Source organism: Agelaius phoeniceus, chromosome 1 (assembly GCF_051311805.1).
Source record: "Agelaius phoeniceus isolate bAgePho1 chromosome 1, bAgePho1.hap1, whole genome shotgun sequence".
In the NCBI taxonomy this organism is placed as follows: Eukaryota; Metazoa; Chordata; class Aves; order Passeriformes; family Icteridae; genus Agelaius; species Agelaius phoeniceus.
In genome coordinates, this window is record NC_135265.1 from 132,362,035 (window position 1) to 132,389,306 (window position 27,272).

At 39.8% G+C, this 27,272-nt stretch overlaps 2 protein-coding genes across 2 annotated transcripts in view; both read right to left on the bottom strand.

Moving 5' to 3' along the window:
• CPQ (carboxypeptidase Q) overlaps positions 1-12,175 on the bottom strand; it is a 145,562-nt gene extending 133,387 nt beyond the window's left edge. The window contains exon 1 of the mRNA XM_054644625.2: positions 12,062-12,175. The gene's annotated coding sequence lies outside the window, so the exon portion shown is untranslated. The remainder of the gene's footprint in view (positions 1-12,061) is intronic.
• Positions 12,176-23,340: 11,165 nt separating this feature from the next.
• SDC2 (syndecan 2) overlaps positions 23,341-27,272 on the bottom strand; it is a 59,627-nt gene continuing 55,695 nt past the window's right edge. Inside the window, exons 3-5 of the mRNA XM_054632944.2 lie at positions 26,677-26,810; positions 25,767-25,902; positions 23,341-24,541 (exon numbers count right to left, since the gene is read on the bottom strand). Of these exons, the coding sequence (XP_054488919.2) occupies positions 24,378-24,541; positions 25,767-25,902; positions 26,677-26,810 (434 nt within the window). The 3' untranslated portion in view covers positions 23,341-24,377. The remainder of the gene's footprint in view (positions 24,542-25,766; positions 25,903-26,676; positions 26,811-27,272) is intronic.

A 27,272-nucleotide genomic window follows, 5' to 3' on the forward strand; every position in this document is an offset into this window, starting at 1 on the left:
GGATAAACAAAGCTAGAGCAGTGCTTCTTCTCCAGTGTGGCAAGGTTTTCCCAAAATCCCAGTTGAAAATACAGACAAAAGGATACAGAGAATTCACAGAAGTCATGGTTATGGGAAATGAGGAATGAAAACAATAAATTGAGGCTATTAACCACTTAATTGCTAGACATCTGCTATATCTGCAGAGTATCTATCAGTTTCCTAACCACCATTTGATTTTCCTTCAGGGACTGGAGGAAATCTTGAAATCACACAGTGGTTTTGATGACATGAGAATAGACTGAAAAGCCCCAGGGTAACAAACTAACATGCTGCAGAGTGATGTCTGATACGTTTAATAGCACTGGAAAAAAGTTTGTTGTGACAGCTGTGGAGTAGGATGACTGGGAGGCTAGGTGAACTTGCAAAACGAGGCGGAGATTTCTGCCTAAAAATAAAGTCATAGAGTTCTTCCATCACTTATAAAGATAAGGAGGAGGGGTGAATGGGAGGTGGGGGAAATACAAGCTTTATGATCTTGAAGAGTGAAGCAGAAAAGCAGACATTCCTCAAAGACTGCTTTTTCAGAATTGTCATAATTCCTCATCTGGGAACATTTAATCAGTTAGAAAATCTTGGGCTGGGGAACACACGCAGTTGTAACTATCATTTACATCACAAAGCCCTTAAAATTAGCCTTTTGAATCATAAAACTAAGGTAAAGAAGAGTACAACACAACAAGGATATAAGGTTTTGGATAATGTTATTACTTGGACCAAAAAGTCTAAAATACTGAAGGAAACACCTGAGCTGTTTTACTTTTATCAACTTCAGAAGAACTATTTTGATTTTCTGCAACTGAAGATACATACTGAAATGCGTGACCTATGACCATATAGGCTCTAGTAGTGATACTGACTTATGCAGACATAATAGGAAGTGAAAAGTTTTATGAACTCTGTAAAGATTAAGACTGAGAAAATCCAAACATTCCAAGAGACACTGCAGCCACAGTTGGCAGAAGTTCATACCCTACTTACAGTCAGTATGGCAGAAGTACTACAGCTTAACATAGAAAGGAAGCAGCAAAAGGAGCCACTCTTCCCTCTCTCTTCACCTCCAAGCCTCAGAATAGTAACAGGCTACCTTGATATATTCTTATTCCATAACTGCTGCTGAAATGGATGGCAATAATCCTGAAGAATCACACCATAATCCATGTGCTGGATACTGTATCCAGCATACTGTATCCAAATTCTGTATCAGCAAAACCACAGAAATGATCAGCCAGCTACTTCTCTAAGTGGTGTGGTCCAGACAAAAATTAAGTTAAGAATAACAAAAAAACCCCACAAGCACTGAACAATGCCTCAGCCACACAACAGCTGATATTATTCTTCTTAATAAGCATGGAAAATATAGTTCTCACAAGGGAGTACATTATCTTTTCAGAGGCAAAAGATAGGAATTCAGTGGGATTTTTAAATGAGAATTGAAGAGAAATACTTAATGAATGGAAGGCAGTTAGGAAACAATGACACCAAAATACAGTGTTGTTCATATTACATTAAATGCCAAAACGTATAGCTAAAGCCAACTGATAATGTTGAAAGACAACTGAGGGGAGGAGAAGGGAATGATTTTGGACAAATAAATCAATACATACAAGAACAGGGCTACAATTATCTGGTATTTTTATGTGCAACTTCATTCAAATCCACTATTGCCCTAGTGTAAAAAGCCAGACAGGTATCTTGTACCATTTCACAAAATTCCTAAACTATCGAGACACAAACTCTTCAGAATTGCATATTTTTGTGTCAGCGTTTCCTACAGGTGAAAAGGGCTCCCCTTTTAAGGAAGCAGCATAACCACAGAAATCTTCTCTCACAACCTCTTCAGTACTTATGCTTAACCAAAATTCTAAACTAAGTTTCTTTTTGAAAACATGTTCAACAAGACATCTTCCATCCTGTATTAAGTTAAATCATTCCTACAAATCAGATGTTAAATATTTTTCTTCTGAGTTTTTATTGAAAAACTAGCAGACTGCATCCAGCCAAATGATGAAACCTATCTCCCTACCAGGAGGAAGCCTATGACAGAAGGTATGAGCCATGAGCAAATGATCCATCCACACCTCTGGATAGCAAGAGCTGCTAAAATTGATGGACAGACATTGTAACAGGAGCAAACCAAGTTCTGTTAGCAGCAGCCAGTACAGGGCTGTTACTGACACAGGCTGGTCTGCCACTCCTGTGAAAGCCAAAAGGAATCCCACTGCCATGCATCTGGCACTTGCAGGTACTTCCCAATGTGCCTCCAAGCAGCGTTCCAGCAGAAGGCTGCTCAGTCCTACAGAACACGTGTGTGCTCTAGATTTTGGCCAGAAAATCTAAATACTTGGAGTTTCTCCTTCCCACAATTAAATCTCAGTTTTAAAGACAACTACAGATTACACTACTAACGGTCAGGACATTTGCCAAAATGAATCACCAAATTAAGCAACCTTTGTTACTAATTATGTAATGTGTAACAGGAGTGCAACAGACCAACTTTTCTACTGAATTTTAACAAAAATTGCACCAGATGTTTGCAGCTACATATATATTATATACCACCCCACAATTAGAAACTTCTAAGTTAAATTCTTAACATTTTCATATATGACAAGAATAATATGCCTCTACAACCACACATCTACAAAGCACTTTTTGCTTTGCATATGGAACAAAATATTTCATTTTAAGTCAGTGGATTCAGACAAAAGTTACGTACATGAAACACCTTAAAGAAAAAGACCAAAAAAGGGCAATACCAACATTTTCAAAAGTATCCAACCATTTTAGCACCTTTACTTCATACATCTACAGTCCCAGTGTACAAACTATAAGTAGCATATTAATTGCAAATTATGTCAATAATCATTCAGCAATGCTGAATATAAGATATCTAAGAATATTAATAAACAAAATTTCTAGATTAAAATAACTGCAATTGTTGAGTATTTCATTTGTCATGTTTTTTTCATACAGTCTTTCTCTAGTCACAAGAAAAGGTAAGTTCCTCATACTGCTACAGTAAAAAGCAATAAAATGGTTTTGTGAAGCTGAGAAGTCTGGTCAAATCTATTGCTAGATTTGTTAAGAACTTTTATTTTATTCTTTCCCCTCCTTATTGTAGGATACACCCACTGAATCTTCCCCTTCCAAAACAACAAAAATTTGTAAATGCAACTATACAAAAAAAGTGAAGGATCAGGGATTTCTCATTACAACTGACAGAAAAATTATCTTTATGATGCACATATTTCTTTACTTATATTAAGGGCAAAAAATATATATTAATTTCTATGAGATATATTATGAAGTATGTAATTTATGATTTCATCATGTTCACTAGAGAATAATACAGGTACTCAAATATCACCCTGTATTCCAACATATCAGCATTAGAAACAAGTGGCTACAGTTCAGTGGCAATGTACAATTGGGGCCACCATCCAACTGCAGAATGCAATGAAATGTGAAAAAAAAAAAAAAAGAAAGAGAAAAAAAATCTTAAAAAGCTTGAATGTAACAGACTGCTAGCAAGATAAATACACTTTACTTAAAGAGCTTGAGAGAAATCTGGGTTTTGGCCAATTTTGAGAAATAAATTAGCAAAACCAGACCTTTTTCTGATGTGGAAGAAAGCTCCAGCACCACTTTTTCATCAAAGCTACTCTCCAGTGCAGCACACATTTGATCATCAAGCACTACACTTACTATGCATATGGCAGATCTGACTCTGTATTTAACTTCTAATTATTTTTTACTACCATTTAAAAGACAAAAATTATCAAACCATTTTGCTATTGCAGGATGAAAAAGCCAACTAGGACAACAGACATATACCACTATTAATTTATTTTTAATTTTTTTAAAAAATTTTATTTTGAGCAATGTTCAACACAGCCCTGCTATCAGGGTACCCCGTGCTACTCACTGCACAGACACGCTAACAGAAACATGCCTTACAACTACAGACAAAAAGAACCAACAGCTGGAAAAGGAGGCACCCAGAAGTGACACCTCCAAGTGCTTCAGCTGCCACAGAAAAGACATTAGCATAACCACTCAGCCCCTTTCTTCTGACACTACCAAGAGCAGACAACCAAAAGCTTGCTGCACTGAAGCAAATGGTCACATTACAAAATGTCAACTGGCTATCAAAGTGAAAAAAGAAAAAACAAACAAACAACAAACCACCAACAAAAAGCCCAAGCAACTCCCAAAACATACCATAGAGTAAACACACTAATTATATAGAGAGGACAGTGACAAAATGTGATCAACCTTCTCTACAAATGTTAAGACATCTCCCTGACTTTACATTTGATTCTGATACTGCACCTGAACAATAATACTCAGAGATTAGATTATGTCAAGAAATTATGGGAGGAAACAAAACAGACAGGAGTTTTTCCCTAGATCTTAAATACTTCTGCACAGTTCAGATTGCATAAGGCAAAGTGAACACACAGGTGCCAGCTCCCAAACTCCAAAGTACCTGCCTCTGAGAAAACCAACCCATCAGCACTGACAAGAACACACCGGGCTCAGGTAAGTGACTGCACCTGAGCTCAGGAAGCACACAGGGACTTCAGCCAAACAGAGTCCAGAGAGCCCACAGCTTCACTTCCATACCCCCACTGCTCTTCCTATCCTTCTGCTACTCCAGGTGACAGCCACAAACTCCTCCTGGCTTTGCTGGACAAGTTATGCCTGGTACACAACAAAAAGTGAAACTACTTTGACACTCTTTAAATTGATATTTATATACAGTTCTACCAAAATTAGCAGAGAGCTCAGAGAATTAAGACATCTCTGGCTTTGGTTATTCCTCCAAAATAGCCTTCTGCAAGCACAACTTTGGGAATGTGGCCTTAAACTGTTTCTAGTCATAAGACCAACCATTGAGGAGAGAAAAGCTTGAAGAAACAAAGCACTTGGAGCAGTCTACTTTGATTTAGCTATAAATGTTGGTTTTCAAACCCTCACAATTGCTCAATCATAACTACATCAAATTCAGAGGGCTTCATCCACAGCATGAAAAAAGCAACTATCAAACATTTGGGACTCTGACTGTTACTAGTGTGAGTTAAAAATGCAGCCTCCGCATCCTTCAGTAAATCCAGATGTTGCAAATGTCAGTCTCTTGATTAATTAAAAGCAATTCCAAGTTAAAATGGAACCGGTACTGGAGGATCATGTACACTTGGTTTTGATTTTATCGAAAATACACAGCACATACATCAGCTTGCAAGCAGAGGCAATTGGTGAAAATAGGATGATGATTTCACCACGTGTGACTACACTTATGTTTTGGTTCTGCTCCTCTATGACAACTTCCCAGTTATTCCCTGAAACAGATCTGATGGCAACAGTAACCCTACACCCCTTAACCCACCTTTACCAACAAGTCATACCTGTTGAGCACAAAGTACTTAAATATAAACACCTGGAGAGCAAGCAAGGTCAGCAAGAAGCCTACATTTCTCAAGTTTACCATCCTATTTAATTCGTAGATTAAGGCCTTTTTTACAGCAGCTACGTTTTGCTTTCAGAAGAGCAGTTGAGTTTACACAGACAGTTACCCACAGTTGCAGTGATGCTTGCAGCAAACAGCCCAGTTGTTATTACATCACAGCTGAAAATGTTTTCCAGGGAAAATAGCTGACTTTCATCCTTCCTATGTCACTTGTCTGTAGGGACAGGCAATGTAAGACAGCATGTTTCTTTTTGATCATTTTGGGAGGTAACATTAACTAATTTTTATTTATCCAGTATGCATCTGTTTTTGTTTTTTTTTTTTTAATTTAGAGTTCACATACTGATAAGCTTCCAACAGTTATTTTTATTTAAGATTCTTCAAAGGAACTTTGCTATGCTCCCATTCCTGTCTTCAACTGCTCAACTGCTCTTGCTCTGGATTTTCAGAAAGTCACTACACAGTGATAGAATGGTTTGGGTTGAAAGACATGTTCAAGGTCAGTCCAAGCCCCCTGCAACAAGCAGGGTCAGCTTCAACTAGATCAGGCTGCTCAGAGCCCAACCCAACCTGACCTTGACTGTCCCCAGAAATGGGGCATCTACCACCTCTCTGGACAACCTGTGCTAGAGTTCCTTCACCCTCAGTATAAAAAATGTTTCCTTTATTTCTAGTGAAACTCTACTCTTTTAGTTTAAAACCATTACCCCTTGTTCTATCACAAGATGCCCTATTAAAGTCTCTCTCAATATTTCTTATAAGCTTCTTTCATTGCCAGCTTTGCTTGAACAGTCTCTGTACAACTACCAAAGAGCCCAGTACAATCCATCTGTATTGGATACATTGCATTTGGCTATGACAGGTCTTCTAACAACTGTAGAGTACACCAGAGAACACTGCAAACAAAATATATCTGCTGACTTGGGTGGCATTGGTTGCTGGAGAGAAGCACCATCTGCCCTCATTCAGTTACTCTCTGAAGCCACAAAGACATTCCTGCTCACTACCACTCTTTCTGCAAGATTTCTCCTCAGCTGTAAGACCTAAGTCCAAAATGAAGCATGAATCACAGACTCTACCTGCTGGAGCAATGTATATTAAAATGAATGTTTGTGTATTTTACCAGCCTGGGTATTTTACCAGTGGGATACAGATTTGGATTTGGATTTTGAAGTACATCTAGATCCCAGCTACAATCATTCTGCCCTTCAAACTGACATTCACTTACACCAGAACCTTGTCCATCTGACTAGCAGCTGAGAACCAATCCATAAATAGCAATTTTGCTTTGTTTGCAGAAATTAATAATGAGCATTAGTACTGGAAGGTTACTGCCAAAGAGAAAATGAAGATGTACTACTCAAGGGAAGGCTGCACTGCAGAAGTCCCTGTGCTCTGAGCAGCAGACAGCTCTGCTTTTTCACTGCCACTGGGTGAGAATGGCTGACCAAAGGCCACTTGGGTAGCTGGGGTGGAAAACTCTGCAGCTGCTGCAGGTAAAATGCACAAGGGCAGTAACCCAGAGCCTGCATAGAATTTTCCACACCTATTCCTGAGACTTTCTTCGACTGAAAACCCTCTAGAGATTCCTAACTCAATGGCTATTTCAAGACAACCAAACTGAACAATTAAAACCAAGTTGACTTGGTTTTCCTTCTTGAGTATCTCACAATGCATTGCTGAGGCAGAAATTGTCTGCTCTGTGTATTTTTCAACAGCACTGAACAGATTACCTGAGATTAGTATTGCACTTGTCTGCCTTACCTAGCTGTCATAGGAGAAAATATTAATAGCCCACTGCAGTAATATACAGAATCATTCTTAAAGATTGATCATATGGTCAATCCCAAAGAAATTAGTAGCTTACAATTCTTTCTGCTTCCAAAACAATAAAGATTTTCATTAAACTGAAACTCCAAGAAGTGTTCCATAGTCTGCCACAAAAGAGGACTTGTGTTTTGTACAGGAGAACATGACCAGAGAGAGAACTAGATCAGCCTTGTGATTCAAAACAGTATAAACAAACAGAATCAGAAACACTAATCTCAAAACGTGTGCAGAGTAGAAGGGGAAACCATTTAAGACAAATCAAATTTAAGTTCTGGTCAGCAAATTTTACAGATAAAATAGTGGATGCTTTCCCAATGGAGACTATTGGCTCAGATCATATCAGACCTCCAGAAAGAACATTTCTTTCTCAAATTACTATTGGCACATGCATAATATTATATAAGCCCCTTTTTGTGGGGCTACTTGAAACATAAAATTCCTTTGGACTCACTTGCTTTAAGTAAATTCATAGTCAAGTGCCTCCTCTGGGAAAAAAAAACCTCACAAAAAATTAAAGGCACGGTGTATCAATGTACATGTAGCAGATGAAAGCTAGAAAAATTCAGGGAGGACAGAAGAGTGGTCTCATTCCCTTTCATACAGTATATTCAAATAGGAAATGTAATTTCACTACATTTAAGTAAAAGATCAGTCACTTTAACCAGCAACTTGAGAAAAAGAAAGAAAGAAGAAAGCCCAAACACATAGACAACAACAGATTTAAACCCAGAACTGTTTACTTATATCAGTACTAAAACAGGCTTTAAAAGGGTGACAACAATTCTCAGTTGGACAAGATGATGAGTCTGTGGGGTCAGAAATCAGGTTTGGGCAAATCTGTTGTTTATAACTCCTATGATGCAAGGAATGTCTATGATAGGTGACCTGAGATTAACCTCCTCTTACTATAACATAATGATCATCAATTTAAAATTTATCTTAGATAGAGAATTGAGATAAATTTGACTGATATATTTTCTTTTTTAAAACAGCATTATTATTCTCTTAGGTTGTAAGATCACAAGTCTTTTGCATACCTCTGACTGCAGTGTGTAGTACAATAAAACACTTTGCCAAAATACATAAATTCTTAGAGATGTATTTTAAACTACATGTCTATTCATTAGACACTTCTATCAAGTCTCTCTTGGCAGCAACAGCACCAAAGGGATTTCTACGTTTTTCTCCCATCCACTGTGGAGAAAATTCATAGAAGAGGCCTATGTTAGTTAGACCTAAAGAGTCTGATAAAATGTTACTATAATTAATACCAGTACAGAAAAAAAGGAAAGAATCCAAATGAGCCAGGCATCTGAATATTCCTCATTAAATAAAAAAAAAAATAGGTAGGTAGGTAGATAGACAGATAGATAGATAGATAGATAGACAGATAGATAGATAGCTTAAAAGCAAACCTCCCACCATTGGTCCATTCTCTCTATCTCAATATCAGAAATCAAGTCTCTTGTAAGACCAAGGTACCCAGATTACCATTTTTTAAAAAAGGCTAACATTCTTTACAGGCTAACAAGGTGAACATTTTTCTCAAGCTCACATACAATTTTCTCTTGTACTGTAAAACCGAAACAAAAAAGACCAAAGCATTCTTCAAAGATTTTAGCAAAAATACTGACTTAATTGAATAATTGGCATTTAAGAGATTACAAATCTGAGCTAAAACTTCACTATTGCCATCACAGTGAAAATGTAAGTGACTTGGGGTCAGCTGAAGAAAGAATTTACATTTATTTCACTACTTTGAGATTACTGCAGACATTTGGTAACAAAAAAGTGAAAGATTACTGCAATGCAGTTTTTGACAGATAATATTTCCTGTCGAGACAGAACAGAAAGAACTGTAGAGCTTCAAGATTGTAATTGTTTTGTACATTTCTACCCACAAAGTGCTTCTTTAGGCAAAATATTTCACCCCTGCAGCTGCTACCTCTTAGATGTACTGCCACCCTTCATCTTCATCTTCCCACAATTGGGAAGAAAGGAAGAAATGACAAGGCAAAGTTTTCAACCTTAAAACAAGAAAGTTTTATACAATATAACAGGAATAGATAAAAGAATCCCATGTGCATGATGAGTTTCTGCAATTATATCAAGATATTATAAGTTGCTTCCTTTCTCAAATCAGCATTAAAGACACACAGGCATTTGCAAAATCGTGTTGTAAAACAAATACAGATTTATATGAGCTTTTGCTAACAGATGTCTCCCAACAGGGGTCAATGACAGGTTGTTCTTCCCCAGCCCAGATTTGCAATCTGTTCTTATCTGATTCAGCATCTTATTGTTTTGCTGTTCAAAAGAATTATATGTATTTTAAACACCAAGAAACAAGATCAGGTAAGACAAAGGCTTTGTATGAATGTCTAAAGCTGTGGTGGCTTTGATCCAAGTTTATCTGCACAGCCTTCATCTTAAAGACAGAAGTTGGAGTAAAGTAAAACTAATGGTAAGGGACAATAGATTGATGCTATTCAATGTAGAGTGGATATGTATAAGGGAATTAGACAAAATTTAAAAGGAAAGAAGGGATGTAAGAACTCTCATGCATATGGCAGGCTTTGTGGAGCTTGTTTGAGGAAATAAGGGCTTGAGATTTTATTAAAAACAATAATCAAACAGAAGGAACAACAGACAGGACTGGAAAGTGATTTTCAGAACTGACAGGTAAGCATGAGAAAGACTTCTAATAAAAGCTTTCATCCCTGCAAAAAATTAACCAGAACAAAATCAAGGCCAGCTTTTGTCACCTTAACTTAAATCTTAAGAATTTTCACAGGCTAAAATAGAGAGATACATTACAGATAGATGAAGATACAAGCAGTTATTCCATTTCTACACAGGAAGTCTGCTCTACAGCCAAGCCAAATATTGCTTTGTAAGAAGAAACGCTCACATGCTCCCCTTTAATCAAGAGATTACAACACTCCTACAACAGTTCTAGAGAACTATCTCCACAATTAGTAACAACTAGTAAAACAAAAAATTAGTAAAAACTAATCTAATTTTGAACAGGGCAAAAACAACAGACAGGCAAAATTTTGAAATTAAGGCTCAATAACAAGACATTAGGATTTTAGGTGCCATTGTGCATGGCACTGTCTAAGCAGGCACTTCTGGTGCTCATGCAGCACTTAGGAAAGTCAGGTCCTCGAAATATTGCAGTTTGGAGGAAAGAACAAGTAATTAATACACAAACTGAATTCTTATGCTTGTATCTTGAATTTGTTCTTTTGTAGTTTCGAGCACATGTACAACTCGGCAGATATAACCACTACATTCAAAAGGTTCCTTTGCATCTAATGCTTCCTTAGTCAAATCTAGTTCAGCTCACAGAACTTGTATCTTTTTCATGTTTCTTAATATGTTTTTTAATATTTTGATCTATTATTTTCACAATATTTATATATTTTTTAGCTTTCGGTCAATGACTGCTGTCAACCTCGCTCACTGCAGGATCATGGCAGAGCATCATGCTTTGCCTAACACTGACAATGCATCCCCCAAGCACTGTGTGACTGCCAACATTGAGTACATATTTGTTTTCAAATTAAGAGGAACAAGTGGGTGAGCAAGGATTTTGTTTCACAGAATCACAAAATCAATTAGGCTGGAAAAGATCTGAGATCTTTGAGTACAATCTCTGACCAAACATCACATCAACTAGACCCTGGCACAAAGTGCCACGTCCAGTCTTTCCTTAAACACCTCCGGGGACGGTGATTCCACCACTTCCTGGGCAGTCCATTCTAATGTTTAATCACTCTTTCTGTGACATTCCTCCAAATGTCCAGCTTAAAACTCCCCTGACACAGTTTAGGCTATGCTCACTAGTCCTGTCACTTGTTACATGGGAAAAAAGACTGACCCCCAATCAATGTGGCTACTGACCCCCAATCAAGTGGCTACAATCTCCTCTCAGGTAGTAATTGTCGAGAATGATAAGGTCCCCCTGAGCCTTCTTTTCTCCAGGTAAACACCTGCAGCTCCCTCAGCTGCTCCTCACAGGACTTGTGCTCCAGACCCTTCTCCAGCTCCGTTGCCCTTCTCTGGACACGCTCCAGCCCCTCAATGTCTTTCTCGTACTGAGGGGCCCAGAAATGGATGCAGTGCTTGATGTGCCCCAACCAGAGTCCCGGGGGACAATCCCTGCCCGGCTCCTGCTGGCCACACTTGCTGATACAGGCCAGGATGCCATTGGCATCCTTGGCCCGCCGGGCTCACTGCTGGCTCACGTTCAGCCAGCTGTCGACAAGCACCTCCAGATCTTTTTCTGCTGTGTCACCAATGGATCGTCCACGCTCCTGAAGTACGACCATGCTAGGGTCAGCCACCCCTGCAGCAAAGGGCGAACAGCAGCAGGGGTGAGGTGCCGAGCCGCGCTGCCAGGCTGGGGCTCCAGCCCGCCGAGCCGGGCCAGGGCCGGCAGCACCGGGGCTGCGGCCCAGCGGGCGAAGGCCCCATTGCGGGGTGGGGAAAGGCAGCACACGCTGCACGGCTCGAACGCAAGACAAGGAGCCGGGGCTGAGCCCGGCCGGGCCCGGGAATGGCGGCGAGGTGCCCCTCCTCCGGAGCAGAAGCCTCCCGAAAAAGCGCTGCAGCCCGGCGGAGGAGCGCCGGCAGCCCGGGGGAACGCCTAGTGCGGCGGCGGAGGAGGAGGAGGAAAAGGAGGAGGATGAGGCAGCGGGCAGAGCAAACACGCACCTTCCCCGTGCAGATCGGGCGGCGGCGCCGGCACAGCCCTGACCCCCGGGCGGCTGCGGACGGGGAAGGCGGAGCCGCCGCGGGCTGGGAGGGCCCGGCCGCCGCCCAGGAGCCGCCGGTGCCCCCGGCCCTGGCGCCTCGCAGCCCGCCCCGAGGTCAGGCGGGCCCCGCCCCGCCCGGCCGCTGCTGCCCAGCCCCGGGGGCCTGAAAACCATCATCCGTCACCAGCGGGCTTTCCAGGGGACTGAGAGCTTCCGTGCGAGGGGCTGTGAGCATGGCGAGGCGTTGGACGAAGCTGCCTCCCAAAGAAGTTGCGGATGCCCCATCCCTGGAAATATTCAACGCTAGGTGGGATGTGGTGCTGGGCAACGTGATCTGCTGGAAGGTGTCCTTACCCATGGCAGGAGATTGGAATGAGACAGTTTTTAAGATCTCTTCCAACCCAAACTATTCTGTGATGCTGTGATGATTCTATGATTGTACTTTTATAGGGAATGTGTGATATTGGTGCAAGGGCACATGGAAAATGGATGAAGCATGAGGAGCCTTTCCTGCTGGCTGCACGGTGACAGCATCCTTCTGAGTATTTGAGAGTATGGCAGCTCTTGCTTGGGTAGTTCATCGATGTTTTCCAGCTGTCTGAGAGCCCTTCCCGCTGCCTTCACGCTCCTGGGAACTGAGGCAGGGCCACTGCTCCTCAGACGGTGGCCGCCTGCAGAAGTAACATTGCACTCATTTAAATAAAGGTGTGTTTATAAAACACTTAGGTAAATGAGTGCAATTTCTTCTGTAGATAAGATCTTAAAATACAAACACGGGTCTTAATCTGCAAACACTTGAATTAAAGCTCTCATTTTATTCTGTTTAAGTCAATGGCACTACCCAGGTGCTTAAAGGTAAGGGTTTTTAGGATCAAAGCCCTTGGTGCATTTCCAAAAAGCTGCTGTAGTAGGAAGACATTGAAGAATTTCCCTCTAATATTCACCACCGTATTCCAATATTAATGAACTTTCTGCCTCAGTGAAATGACTGTTACACTAATGAGCTTCATGGGTGTGTACCTTGAGGAGGGGTTTGAAACACATTATTATAAGATAATGGCTGATCCTGCCAACCTGACTCCACCTCTGTATTTGAGGTGACTCATTTGTATTTTTTCACTTGTATTTTTCAGTACAGCCTCTGAACAGTATGTTTTTGCAGCTGGAACTTTGTCCTCTGCAATACAGATCAGGGAGCACGCTCGTGGGATGAAACGACATATTTCTCAAACTGCCACAGTCCTTAAGAGTCCTATTCCATTGAGGGTAACAAAACAACTGCTTCAACAAAAATATTACACAAGGAAAAGGCTGTCAGATATTTTCCTGTCTGGCTCCTTCTTTGCTGCACATTCTGGATATTCTTTACATATAGTACCCTATAAGCTGTAAGTATCCATCTAGTACTGTACCTCTGGAATGAGATTATACAGTGATTAATGTGATAAATATGTCACTGAGAGTCATGCAAGAAAATATTCTATCCTCAAAGTTTGGCTGTTACACCCACAACACCTTGAGCTTAACTGCCGATGTACAGCCTTCCTTTTCACTTTCAGCAAGAGAACATAGGACATGTCTTCATGAACAAGCTCATGTAAAACTGTATTGGCAGTATATAAAGTATATAAATCGATTCATGAGAGTGATTTCTTTTCATTTGCTCCCCTAGCAATTAAATCATTTCACCCAACTGGTTTCCCATTATTTTTTCTTAATTAGCTTCCTTTGTTAATCCTTCTATACCAAGAAGTTGAGAGTCAGGCCATCTTTTTTTCCTCCTTCATCAAATAGTCAGAAGGATAGAGATATCTTGGTGTAGCTGTCATTAATCCCAGGTCAGAGGGCAGAGAACTCAGTGCTTTAGTCTTCTGCTGTCCTTGCCAGAGGAGTGACAAAGGCAACTTAAGAGGTATAACAGCAAAACCTAGAGCTCCACCCCTCTTCAGCCAGCAACATGCACAAAATCTGTTTACAGGTTTGAAACACATCAATACTCATTTAGCCTCAGGAAAGGTATTTCCCTTACACCCACCTCTTACGTGATTTTCTCTATTTTGCATTATTCACTAAATACATAGATTTGTTTACAACCTCGGGACTTTCAGATTGCTTGGTTTTCCCTACTCAGGACTGTAATTGTAAATCTGGGAGAGTCTGGAGCTGAGGAGTCTTGTGATCAGTTTCACAAACTTTATAGGCTACTATGCTGGGCAAAATCCCAGCCCCACCATCCAGAAATCATCTTTGTCATGCATCTTGCATACTCTTGAACTCATAAAGGCTATCAGGTGCTTGAAGGGTTCTGCATGGATGCATCTTTACAAGACTGCTGTGATTATACTGGTAGAAACAGTGTCAGAGTCAAGAATTTACTGTTAAAGATAGGGATTGGATATAGATGAATGTCAATAATAATCAGAATCATCTGATTGTAAAGTTGGTGCTTCAAGGAATAAGCTGGTACCTAGCTCCTGGAAAAGGGAATTCAACCTAAAATGAGGACATATGAGACTACTTACTGTTGGATTTTTTTCACCTCCTATTATACAACATATGAAGCAACTGGTGGAGTGTGCTGTTAGGCACAAAACACTGACTGCCTGAGAGGCTCCTGAATCTCTTCTGATGGAAATTTCTTGGTACAAGGTTTCTCCCTGCAAAGAAGGGGGAGTGACATGATGCTACTTTGCTGTGCTTTGGTTTTCCACTCCATTTAGACTGTATGGCTTTTGGAGCAAGAACTGCCTTGGTTGACTTTATTGAAGTCTCTAAAATGTGACTGTACTAAAATAATAAGAAGAAATCACAAGCACATTCACATATTAATTATTATGCAAAGTAGGGAGGGGGAGGGAAGAAAGTATGAGATTCCTTTGAAAAGCTGCCAGCACAGGACCAAATACAAAAGGTGTTTGAAGTGGGAGCACACTGTACCAGACTGAAGAATTACCAATACACCAGTTACCCTTGTTTAGGGGTATGCTCTCAATTATCATTTTATGACACTTATTTACTTTAGCATAGCATTTTTTATTTTTTGACTCAGTCTCCCAAAAGTCTCATCTAAGTTCACAATGGATTTTAGTATCACTACAAGATGTTTTCGTCATTTAAAGTTTTTTTCTGTTGCTTTGCACTGTAGGCAGGTAAAAATGGATTGCTAATTAATGCAAACTTCAGCTTTTATTTCCTCTTCTTTTTTTTTTCAGTTAAAGGAGTTGAAAATAATTACTCGTAAGTTTCAAAGAATAATTTTTCTTCAGTTCTTTGTAGAAGGAAGTACTTAAGCTTGATCATGACTTATATGTCTCCATTTATGCAGCCTAGCAGCAAATAAATATATCCTAGTAAAGCACAGAACAGGGGAAAAAAGCAGAGACATTGTGAAAGAAAAATAGTAAGCACCTCAAACATGTATTTTTCTACACAGGTCTGTTTGCTTTTCTGCTGTTGTGTCAGAAACTTGCTTCTTTCAGGTATCAAGATCAGATCATCAGGTGAGAACATCTGCCAGCAGTGGGTTGGTAGGGGGTCCTTGCTTGGGACACATCGTAGCTGCAGCCTGGCCAGTGCAATGCAGGTTCCCAGTCAGAAGTCAGCCTTAGTTGCCTCGAGTTTCTCTGCATTGCTGATATAAGCCAACAAAAGTTGATATAAGCCAGCAAAATGAGCCTTCTCCTGCCAAAGTGAAGTCTCCTCTCTGAATAACACCAGCCAAAATATCCAGCAGCAAAATGCCACTGTACTCATGCTCCTGGCAACTGCAAGCACTTCTGCTGTTACAGCCTCTTGCAGGGAGGGCACACAGCATCTCCAAAAAGCCATGGTGAACACACATGCTCCAGGGACATAAAAATGTCTGCAGCTCATGACCCCACAAAAGTTCTGGCAAGCAAAACTTGCTACTAAAGACACAGTCTGGCAGGGTGATTTCTCCTGCAGACTACTACATGTTTTCTTACAGGGGCAATGGGTTTGCCATATCACAGACAGGATTTGGGTAAAAATTGGTAACATGTTCCCTGTCAAATCTCCTAATAAACTGTGTGACTTGTGCTGCCATGGAGGGAAAATGGAGCATGGGCACCTGATATAAAACCAGACATGCAAGGAGCCCAGTTCATTCCTGCAGATTTTCACTTTTCAGGTAGCAATGGGTCCAGCAAAATACAAAGGTATTTGCATGTCTTGACATCAATTATCACATATTTGCATTGAAAATACATTAAATACTGCCCTAAAGAGCTTTCCCTACAATGCAGCAATTAAATTATAGTTTCTCTCAAGAACTCTCTTCCCTAGAGCTAGGTACCTTCATTCTTCTCAGTATTTTAGTGAGTATAAAACCCAGGTTCAAATTGCTCAAAATCCAAATGTGACTTATTCCAGCCATATTTGTCCCAGACAAGTTTAAATTTATGGATAGTTTTTAAAATGCATATAAAATACATGCTTTATTTCTGGACTTGGCCTGAATTGAACTGTATTGAACAGACCCCATGCCCATCACTGGAGGTGTTTAAGGCCAGGACGGGGCTCTGAGAAACCTGGTCTAGTGTAAGGGGTCCCTGCCCAGGGTAGGGGTGTTGGAACTAGATAATCTTAAAGGTCCCTTCTAACCCAAACCACCCCATGATTCTATGAACACATTGCATGAGTATTCATATTAGTGTTCACACAGGATGTGTTCACATTAGTGTTCATACAGGATGTGAACATAAAACCTCCATCTAACAGGCAGATGGGAGGCTGAGTGGAAGTGTGATTTCTATCAGTAAGCTTCAGCCAGCCATTTTATTGGGAAGGGAAATGTTCTTGGAGTGGCAGATACTAGACAGATGCACAGAAACTCAGTGCTAAAATAGCTTGTTATCATCTGAACAGGCCCAAAAGTGAGGGTGCTATGTTTTGTGATAGGTTTTGAGCACAGACACAACTCAATGCCTTGAGACCTAGCTTCACCCAATATCTCATTCTGGGTTTAACTTCAAGACTCTGAACAGGCTGTTAAAGTCACACATTAATCATTTAAACTTAAAAAAAATGTGACTCTGCAAGAGAGTTAATGTGTTACTTCCAAGACTAACTAAAATTTTGGAGTCCTGATCCTCTATGGTATATATTTAGAAGGTGGTGTGATTTCTATTCAAATTTGCAAAGTCTGTCTGATCATGGTTTGAAAGTTTTGATAAATGCTGAAAAGTGCAAATTTTATAAACTGAGAGATTGTCTAAAATAACATCTTGCTTCTTTAAGAACAGGTACAGCATTTCTTAGAAGAGTCTGAGGTGAACAAGTCTATGCAATTTCAGAATCTGCATTAAAAGTCCCATTAGGAAAGGCTGAAGTAAAATTCTGCTTGGCTTTTAGTGGCTGAAAGTGTGTGATAAAAAGCACAGACTGGATGAGAAAAAGTTATGATTTCTATTGCTAGAGCTTTTACAAAAATCAAACCATGAACTGGGAGAAGTCACATGGCTGGGCACCTGTAACCAATTTTTGAGATGATAAAAGAAAACTTTAGACACTTTGACAGCTCTTCTGTGGGTATATTTTTTTCAGGTTTTTTTTTTTTTTTTTTTTATAAAACCACTTAGAAGCTGAAAAAGAGGAAAGCTTCTACTTCTCCTACTTATGATAAAAAGAGAAGACAGATTGAGAGTTGCTGGTTCTAAAGTATTAACATTGTGATTGGGATTACTCAATTCAGTAACTAGCAGAAATGCTCCTGTGTAATAAAGAAATTACAATAACTTGCACAATTTGCTTTATAGTCAAAACAGTTTTGCTTATCTTTGTTCTGATGGGCCTAATGTATTTTATTTTATAAGTGCTAATTTCATGCATTCATAATGAATTCTCAATTTACATTGAAAAGCAAGTTGAAACAAATAAAAGCTATAAACGGAATTAGCTGGTAAATAAATATTTACTATTTTAACATAACAGAATGGAGAAACTAAAATATAAAGAAATGGAAGTTAAGCTTTGTAATGGTGTAAGTATGAAAATAGGCTGTACTACTGCAGAGTAAAATTTAGTGTAAAGATTAAATAAACTGTGAGTTAACAAGCCATCTTGTTTACTAGCCAATAAAAATAAATTTTCTTTCGGAAAATATCTGAGCAAATGCAAAACAGGGTGAAAGCTGATTATTTAAAGGCAAGTTTCTAGCTGCTGCTTTGATTGTAGTCAATAATTAAGGCTTACAGTGATTCTCAGGGAAGCTTTTCCTGCAGGATGGAGCTCAGATCATGAAGACTCACTAGAACTGCTCCTGGAGTCTTGGCTCACCAGCACAGAAGTGGCAGAGCTGCCAGCCTGGCAGTGAGGCAATACAGCAAGGCAGGGTCCTTCCTTCAGGCTTTTTTGGTCTGAGCAGGAGTGAGCCATTCCCTCTGCCATCTGAGGCTTTTCCCAAGTCAGCAGTAACTCATCTGGCACTGTGGGCTGGTCCAGAAGAAAGCACATGCTCTGCTTCTGTTCCTTTCATAAGAGACTCTTGTGTTTGCTCTGTGGTATTGAAAATTATAGGGATGAATGATGAAAACTGCACTTTGGGCTGTTTTACATTCTTTCAGTACCATTTAGTGTGATGTTTTTTGACTTCTCCCTGCTGCTATACTTAGAAAGGGGAGTAGGAAGGAGATGAGTGTTAGTATTATGGGTTATGACACAAAAACATCAAAAAGAAAGTCTGTTCTCATTTCTCTTTGGTATCCTTTGGGGACCTGCAATGTTTAGAAAAAGCTCCTATTCCACCACAGGAACTTAGGAAAATGGGTACCAAACTTTGTTTTCTCTCCAGGACTACATATGGCCATACAAGGTGGGTGGGTAACTAGGACACAGAGCTTTTTCCTCCACTGAGCTTAAGTTTCCCACCACTAGATAAACTTCAAGTAGGTTGCCTGGTGGAATTATTGTTCCTTATACGTCAGCGCTTGGATTAAACATAGAAAAATATCAGAAGCTTCCTCTGCTTTCATCAAATAAAAATCCATGGGAAAAAAACCTGCATAATGCCCCAGAAGAAATCTAAATTAATTAAAGTCACCCCCTACAGAGAACTTGGGCTCTGTTTATTTTCAACAAACTATTACAGGTTTTGCAATATTTTTCTGGAAGTTTTTCACAAACATTCCTACTTCCTCTCATTCCAGGCCAGGGCAGAACTGCCAGGATGGAGGAATTCTTTGGAGCTGACCTTTAGTCACGAGAGACAGAGGCGCTCAGCCTCAGTAAAACTACAGCATTTTAGAAATCTATTACATCTACAGATTTAAAGCTGCAATTTGAATTAAAAAAAACTAAAGAGTAGTGCAAGCTGTGCCACCAAAAGATGTATCAAGAGTCCGATGTAGTCAAAGTATGACATCTTCCAAGCATGAGAAAGAAATGGAAAGTTGCTTCAATAGGCACAGCATGTCTCAACTGCAAAGCCCCTGTTGCACATCTCATCCCTTTCTTCCCACCTCCCACGGACAAGACAACCCAGAGCCTTCCATGTGCAGCACAGCACCCCAACCACAGCCTCCTGTCAGCCTGCCAGCACCTTGTGCAGGCAGCAGGATATGAGCAGGGTCAACCCTGCAGGTCCTTCACCTGCTTTGCTGTAGCCAGAATTCCAGGGTAGAGCCACCAGCAGAAGCTGTGATGGGCAACACCCCTGCTGTGCTGGGAAGCTGTGTGCATCCAGGAGCGTCTGCCGGGGTGTGACACCAGCACCTGCTCGCTCTCCTGCCTACAGATTCTCTCTGGGAAGGACAATTTCAGTGCAGTGGTAACGATTCAAGAAAACAAAATGCCTTATAACTTTCAGTGGAAAACAAGGGCTGTCAGGACAGTTTCTCTTCCTGCCTTCTTTCCACTCACCCCCAATTAATGTCTGCAGTTCTAAAGGAGCCCTGTCCCCTCCCCCTCATTCCTACTATAAAGTAAACTCAGATACTGCAAGTACACAGAGGGATTTTCAGATTTCCACCCACGTAAGCAGCTACTTGGCACATCTGATGCACATGTGAAATTGGTTCACAGGGGCCAGGGCAGGCACCCACATCTCCATTTCTAGCTCTACTGAGCTTAAATTTTATCATTTATTTGATTTCAAAGCAAAAAATACACAACTTACTTTACTTCACGGAAGAAGAAACCTCAGCAAAGCATCTTTTTTCCCCCAGCAGGGTTGGGTTACTGATCCCCCACTCCCACCCACGCAGCTGAACCCAGTGCCTGGTCAGTCTGAGAGCTGTGAGGAAATCAAATGCACATGTCAGCATCCCCCTCTCCTGCTCCAGCCACGAACCATCCCAGTACCAGAAGACATGCCAGGGAGTGGTGTACTAGCTGTGACTTTTCTCAGATGAATTGTACAGCAAAGTCGTGTTCCCTCAGCCTGATGGAAGTTTTGGAAAGGCAATACTCGAAAGGTTCCCAGCACAGAGCTTTCACACCAAAGTTCAAAGCTCTGGGATACACAGACAAGAGCTTAAGTATAACAAAATTAGTATTAATGCTCATTAAAAGTGGACAACAAGTATTTCCTTAAAGGAAATTATGCCAATCTGATTAAGCAAGTGCTAATTAACAAATAAAACTGATCGAAAGTCTAAAAAAATTTGCTACATTATTTCCACCTAAAAGAATAACGGTTTCCACACAGAGCTTTCCTCTTTGGATTCCTCCTCCCTTGCTTACTTAAGCAAAATACATAAATACCCAGCATAATATATAATCTGCCTCACTCCAATAGCTTTTATTTAATATTTATCTGGGTACTTGTTTCCTTACAAAAGCTTCCTGTATTCCATATGTTGCTGAAGAATAGTATCTGTCATTTAAGACTGCACTTCACCATCATTTCCATACATAGCTTTAAGTAAAAAAAAAAACCGAAACAACTAGTCAAAGCTACAAATATGTTTCTCTCTTGTTAGGAGATGCAAGAGAACAATTTTTATTTTAATTTATCCTATTTCAGTGAAGTGCAATGCTCAAAGTGAAGAAAAAACTAGCTATGCAGCTTGTAAACAAGAGCTACAATTCACTCATAAAGCTGGCAAGCAGAGGAACCATGTACCAACTGCTGAAGTTATTTTGCCATGAATAAAGCAAAGGCGAGAGCCTTCTTTCACGTAAGCTTTACACTAGTTCTATTTGCCTTCTTTTACTAAGAATCTAAGAGGAAGCAACAATTTATAACCCAGGGTAAATCAAAGCAAAATGACATTCTGATAAACACTAGAGCTTATCAATCACAAGGAGACACTGTATCAGATTGCTGAGGAATTCCAGAGCTGCTAGAGTGGCTCTGGCAGAGCAGAGCCGAGGGTCTCTAGGAAAAGCCATCGCTAGCTGAGGGCAGGTGGCGCAGCACCACAGCCTGGCACCCAGGCTGCCAGCTGCCCAGCAACATCCACCAGCAGCCAGAGTATTGCTAGAAACGCATCCAGGAAGCAGAGAACAAAAGGGAAAGGAAACCAAAGACCAACTCGTGCTAGGAAGCCTCAGCATAAGAGACACACATTGGGTTGCCAATTTCTTCTGAACAGCGTTGCTGGGAGTGCAGTGTCTGCATCAGACTGATGAAAACTGAAGTTATGTTTATAACTAAGATGATAACTGTTAGAATTTTTCCCTAATAGTATGGTTTGGCACTGAAAACAGAAAAGCAAAGAGATCATGAGATGATAAATCCTATTAACACACCTACTGCATGTTCAAAAGTTTCAGGTTTTTGTTAGGGAGGGTGGGAAGACTGCAGCATTTCAGTTCCACATGCACAGCTGAAGCATTAAACCTCTTCTGCATATAACAGAGTGGATAATGAATGTGCAGGAAAAAAAAGGTGAATGGTGAAATAAAGCTTAAAATTGACCTTTGCTTCTGTTTGTAAACAGATGCAGGAGGAACCAGACAAGCATAATATTTGGTAGTCTGCATAATTACAACAGATGTCTATGCTGGATAAAGTGGCCTGTACAGTAGATATAGAGGCAGTCTAACATACATAAATAAAATCAAAACAGCTACTTATTATCAATTTGCTTATGAACAAGGAGAAGACAGCTTATCTGGTGTTTAATATTTATAGCTATACTTACAGCAATATTCATTGCACCCTTGAAAGAAATTCAGATCTACTACCTTAAGCAAAGTGAGCTTCAAAAAACTGGATGTCAGACTATACAAATAAAGTATTAGTTTAGGCATAGTAGACTTTATTTTGGCACTTTAACAAATGCTTTATTTTACAGCAGTGGCACAGCATTTGCCAGAAATTTTCTTTTCTTGGCACAGTTATTTCAAGCAGTTATTTTACTAATTGAAGTTCACTAAATATTGCACAAGATATACCTGTTAAATTCTTACCCTGTTTTTACTTGCTGAACTTGTATGGCTTTGAAAAACTTGCCAGTTAAGTATAAGTAAAAAGCAATATATTAAATATTTTAGCACAGGATAGCATTCGTTGGTTCCTAAATGACCACTGAACTTGGGACAGCAACAAATAAAAGTTGCACAACTCTTATCTGAAGAGCTACCAGATCTTATTTACAATACATTGCCATTTCTGAAAAGCACTTCAGCTTGACATCCTGAACACCTGTATTTTGGGAATCTCAAAAATAAAAAACCAGGAGGTCAGCAGAGCAGAAGACGAAGCCATTTGTCTGTTACAAAGCATAATATAAGGAGGCAGACTGTCGTCTTCTCCCTGTGTCCCTCTATCCAGCACCTATCTAAGGTCTAAGCAACAGACACTTCTCTCTTCTACTCAGAATATTTCTTTCTTCTCTTATGAAGACATTCCACTTGTCTCAACTCTTCTGCTGGAGTCTGAGCAGAACAAACCAAAATTCTTCAAAGAGACAGGGAAAAAACAAACGCGAGCAACAAATCAAAAACAAATACACACAGTAAATGAACTGGGGTACTCCTTTGAATTTTACAGTAGGGAAAAAAACATTTGCAGGAAGAACAGGCCTGTGTCAACACTGCCATTAAACATAATGCAAAAGTCAAATGTCTCACAGCTAATACACCAGATGCAAGACTTAAACATCCCACTTCTCTCTGCCACCTTAGCAGTAAATCTGGTGTGAGGATCACCCTCATCAACAGACTTTCTTTTTTGGTCTGGATTTTTAAGATCTACTAGATGTACTCTGTGACATTAAAACATGAGCAAACAGACATAAAATGAAAAACATACAAAAGTATATCACAATAGAATTCTCAGTATTAGGCCACATGATTTATTCAGTAGTGTTTATGTTCCCAAATTACAATTATGTCTATCCATGTAAGACTACAAAAGTTACCATTAGAATTGTCTGTGCTTATAAAATACCAACATTTTCTTTTACTGTTATATACTCATTAACACCAGTCTGCAACGAGTCACATATAATCATAGGCACTTCAAAGGCTTTAAAGACGTTTACAACTTAAATGCATTTTTAAAGAACAAAAATTTAAACCTCTACTTGTACCTTCAAATTGCAAATAATTAACAAATACAGTGGCCATAGAAATCTGCAGCAACTTCTCAAAATACTGTTAGAGTCTTTGGGTTTGCTTAGGTTCGTCAGTAGCTTACTACAAATCTTCCTGACAGGAGATTTGTTTAGTAAGAATATGACTATACAGTTTGTAGTAATAATCCAATTTTACACATTAATTGCTGTTACAAATCTCACTGAAGCTACAGGTAAGCTGAGAAACAATGCAAAGTGTAAAATTGATATTCTGACACTTAAATTTATACAAAGTGGAGGTTGAAGTTTACATAGCTGAAAAATTACATTTACACTAAAAGTTACTGTTATCTGAATTATCTGAAGACAAATTGCACCATGACAACTACAAAAAGGCATTTTTTGGAAACAGATAAATTAATGAAATAAAAACTAACTTGTAAGATCAATCTGAGACATGCTGACCAAAATTAAACAACTTTCATTGAACCATAGGATAAAACAATAATTTTCATTATTTTATATTTATGCATAAAGTTTTAAAAATCATTCAGTGAACATCAATGGTTTTATAAAATAATGCTTTGCCACTGTTATTCACAGAACACTGCAAATGTTAAGTTTTAATTTTACATTTTTAAACGAATATGTGAAAAGTTTTAAATACAATGGGGTTTTATCATAAAGGTGCCATAACGGCTCTTTAATGAAAAAAAAACTTCATTATTCTATGCAAAAGCTTTATTTAAAAAAGTTCAGTGATCTCATAAATAGAGACACTAAATAGGAATTTTATGCATAAAACTCCTTAGTTGGTGCCTTTTGATAGGCAGCACAGGATGGTTTACGTTCACCAAGGTCGTAACTGCCTTCATCCTTCTTTCTCATGCGATACACCAGCAGCAGGATAAGGAAGATTGCAAAAAGAAAACCAATAACTCCGCCAGCAATAACAGCTGTAATCAAAGAAACAGAGATTCACAATATGCCAGTAAAACAAGCTTAGCACCATACTTCTTTTTCATCTCACACAGTAAGTTTGCTATTATTTTCAAATTGCAGGAAAGGGCTCCCATTATGCAACTGTCTTCATTATTAGTATCCTGAAATATACTGTCAGAAAGCTTGTTTGCATTCATGAAGGCAATCATTTAAAATTACATTCCACTTACAAGTCAGAGATCCAACAACCCAGTTTTAAAAAAGTTATTAAAGTTTTTTTCAAAACCTCAACTAAGACCACCACTAGTACTGCCAGAGCATAAAGCCGTCTTTCAAACTCATTTTTCAACAGTTACATTTTCAACATTAAAGTATTTTGTTACCCTAGCTAAGAAATGGGCTTTTACTTTTCTCTGTCAGTTTTCACTCTGACTCTATGCTGAAATAAGCTTCCTATTGATCAATAATAGGAGAGGACACTTCACGCATTTGTGGGCGTGTGAGAAGTATCAACTCCCAACCGACTTCAAGAGGAAACGCATGTGCCTCCACTGATGTGGATTTAAGGTTATTTCGCATTTTGATTCTCATAGGAAGATGTGGTCCAAAACTATGTGATTTTCATGGCTCCCAACTCCCTTTCCAAATACATGGGGGGGAAGTACACCTGTAAACACTGTCCTTAGGCCAAAAAAAATCTCACAGGTAATGAAAACATTAGTGACCAGCTTGTGCCTCCCTGGGTTATGCATAGAAATATATTCTATTTAACTGAAGGGATTTCTGTACCCTAATGGATTGTGCCTATCCATCCCCTTCTTCCATCCACCCATGCCTGCCATGAGCTCCTCCCAAGTAGTGTTCATCTGCACAACATCAACCAGACAGCAATGTGCTCTTGGGAGGTGAGAAATACATTTCTTCATTACAAGCATGAATCAAATTCCAACTCCTTTTCTCAGATGTGAAAGCTCCAGATACTCAGCTGGCAGTGTTCAACTTGTAGGCATCATATCAATTAGCAACAGACTTCACTATTAAGTATTTCCCCAAGATGCCAAATTTATTCTCATCAAATCAACCAATGGCTACCCACTATGAATGTGCTTAGTACTAATGTGTTTAATGGTATGAATCTGCCAAGAAGACTCAAATGTTGAGCTTGCATTATTTGATACGGATCCTCTCTGTTTTTCATTTTATTTCTGGTGAGATAGACCTTGGCAAACTCTGCCTCACCTGCCAGAACTTCTGTTCTCTGGAAGAGGTTTTCTGAGTGCTTCTGAGTGAGCACGTCCGTGTCATCCCCTGGCTCATCGCTCTTTTTCTTGCCATCCACCTCCGGCCTTTCCTCTTTATCAATTTCTTCAGGTGACTGTGGCACAAAAAAGAAAACTGAGCATTGCTTACAGAGAGGGCAGACCACAAGCTGGCACAGTCACTGCCTGCTGTGGGCAGTCACGTAGCTGTGGCTTCATGCACATACTGCACAATACCAACACAACACATAGGAAGCTTTTAGAGCACAGAAAGCTGGTCTAGACATTGTAACTGGATCTATTTGTCATCATCATGTCAGAATGAAAAACACTGCCCATAAGTTTAAAACCTCCAAAAGTACATTTAGCAAACAGCTCTTAATATTGCCTGTGTTTATCAGAGTAACAGCCTCTGAAAGAAATAACAACTCTGAAATTAACAAATCAGAAATGTTATATGCAGAACACCTTTGAGAGTAACTTAGACAGTATCATCTATGGTGATAGAAAGAAATACTAAAATACTTAATGGAACCTGCAGAGTGTTCAAACTACAGCCAAACCATACAGCATTCTCTTTTGAGAAGGAAAGTTTCACAAAGAATTTTTAAGTAATTCTTTGAGAAATATAAAAAAACATACAGCACTGACTCAAAGGTACCATGATACATTATTTGGCATATCTCTTTTCTTTCATGTGAAATCCAGATGTTGCCATACAGACTTTCTAGCAGGAATGAAAACAAGCAGCTCTGTATCATTTAGCAGGCTGTAGTAGTAAGTGAAGTTTAGGGGTGCTTTTTAATCCATATAAATAGAAGACTTAACATCAAACCATCAAAAATGTACAGTGGAATCATTTTAAATGGTGTTGCTCTCCAGCCACGCACCTTTGTTTGCGCAGGCACCTTGGTCTGCATTTTCACTGTGGTGGTCTCAGCCCTGGATGCATCACTAGTTGTTGGTAACTTTGGAACTGTTCTGGATGTTGTTACCACTGTGCTATCCTCATCTTCCTCAGCACCTGGAGACAAAATGTAACACTTCACTGACCTGTGAAATTCTTTCAGACCAATTACATTTTTTGTTATGACACCACCAAGGTAGAGATGGTTGCACAGCCCTCCCTAGGCAAGGGCCTAGATGACAATGCCTACTAAGATAAAGATGTGTGTGCAAACCCAAACTGCCAGGGGGATACTTGCCCCAAGTGATCCCCTGAAAAAGGGAGTGCATCAGCTGGTATAAGTAGCAACCAGGAAATTACCATGACACTTTTCAAACAGAAGAACCCTTCCTGAAAATGGGTATGAAAAAAGCTTTAACACTTGCAATAGGGGCAGAAAGTGTGGAGTGAAAGCAGCAGCCATCAGGCCTGTGTGACATGGGCAGACCCCAGTGCCAGGGGTTCTGATGAGGTCCCACAGCATCAGGGGCTCTGCTGGAGCTTGGCAGTGCCAGCCCCCACCCCGTGGTTACCATCAGC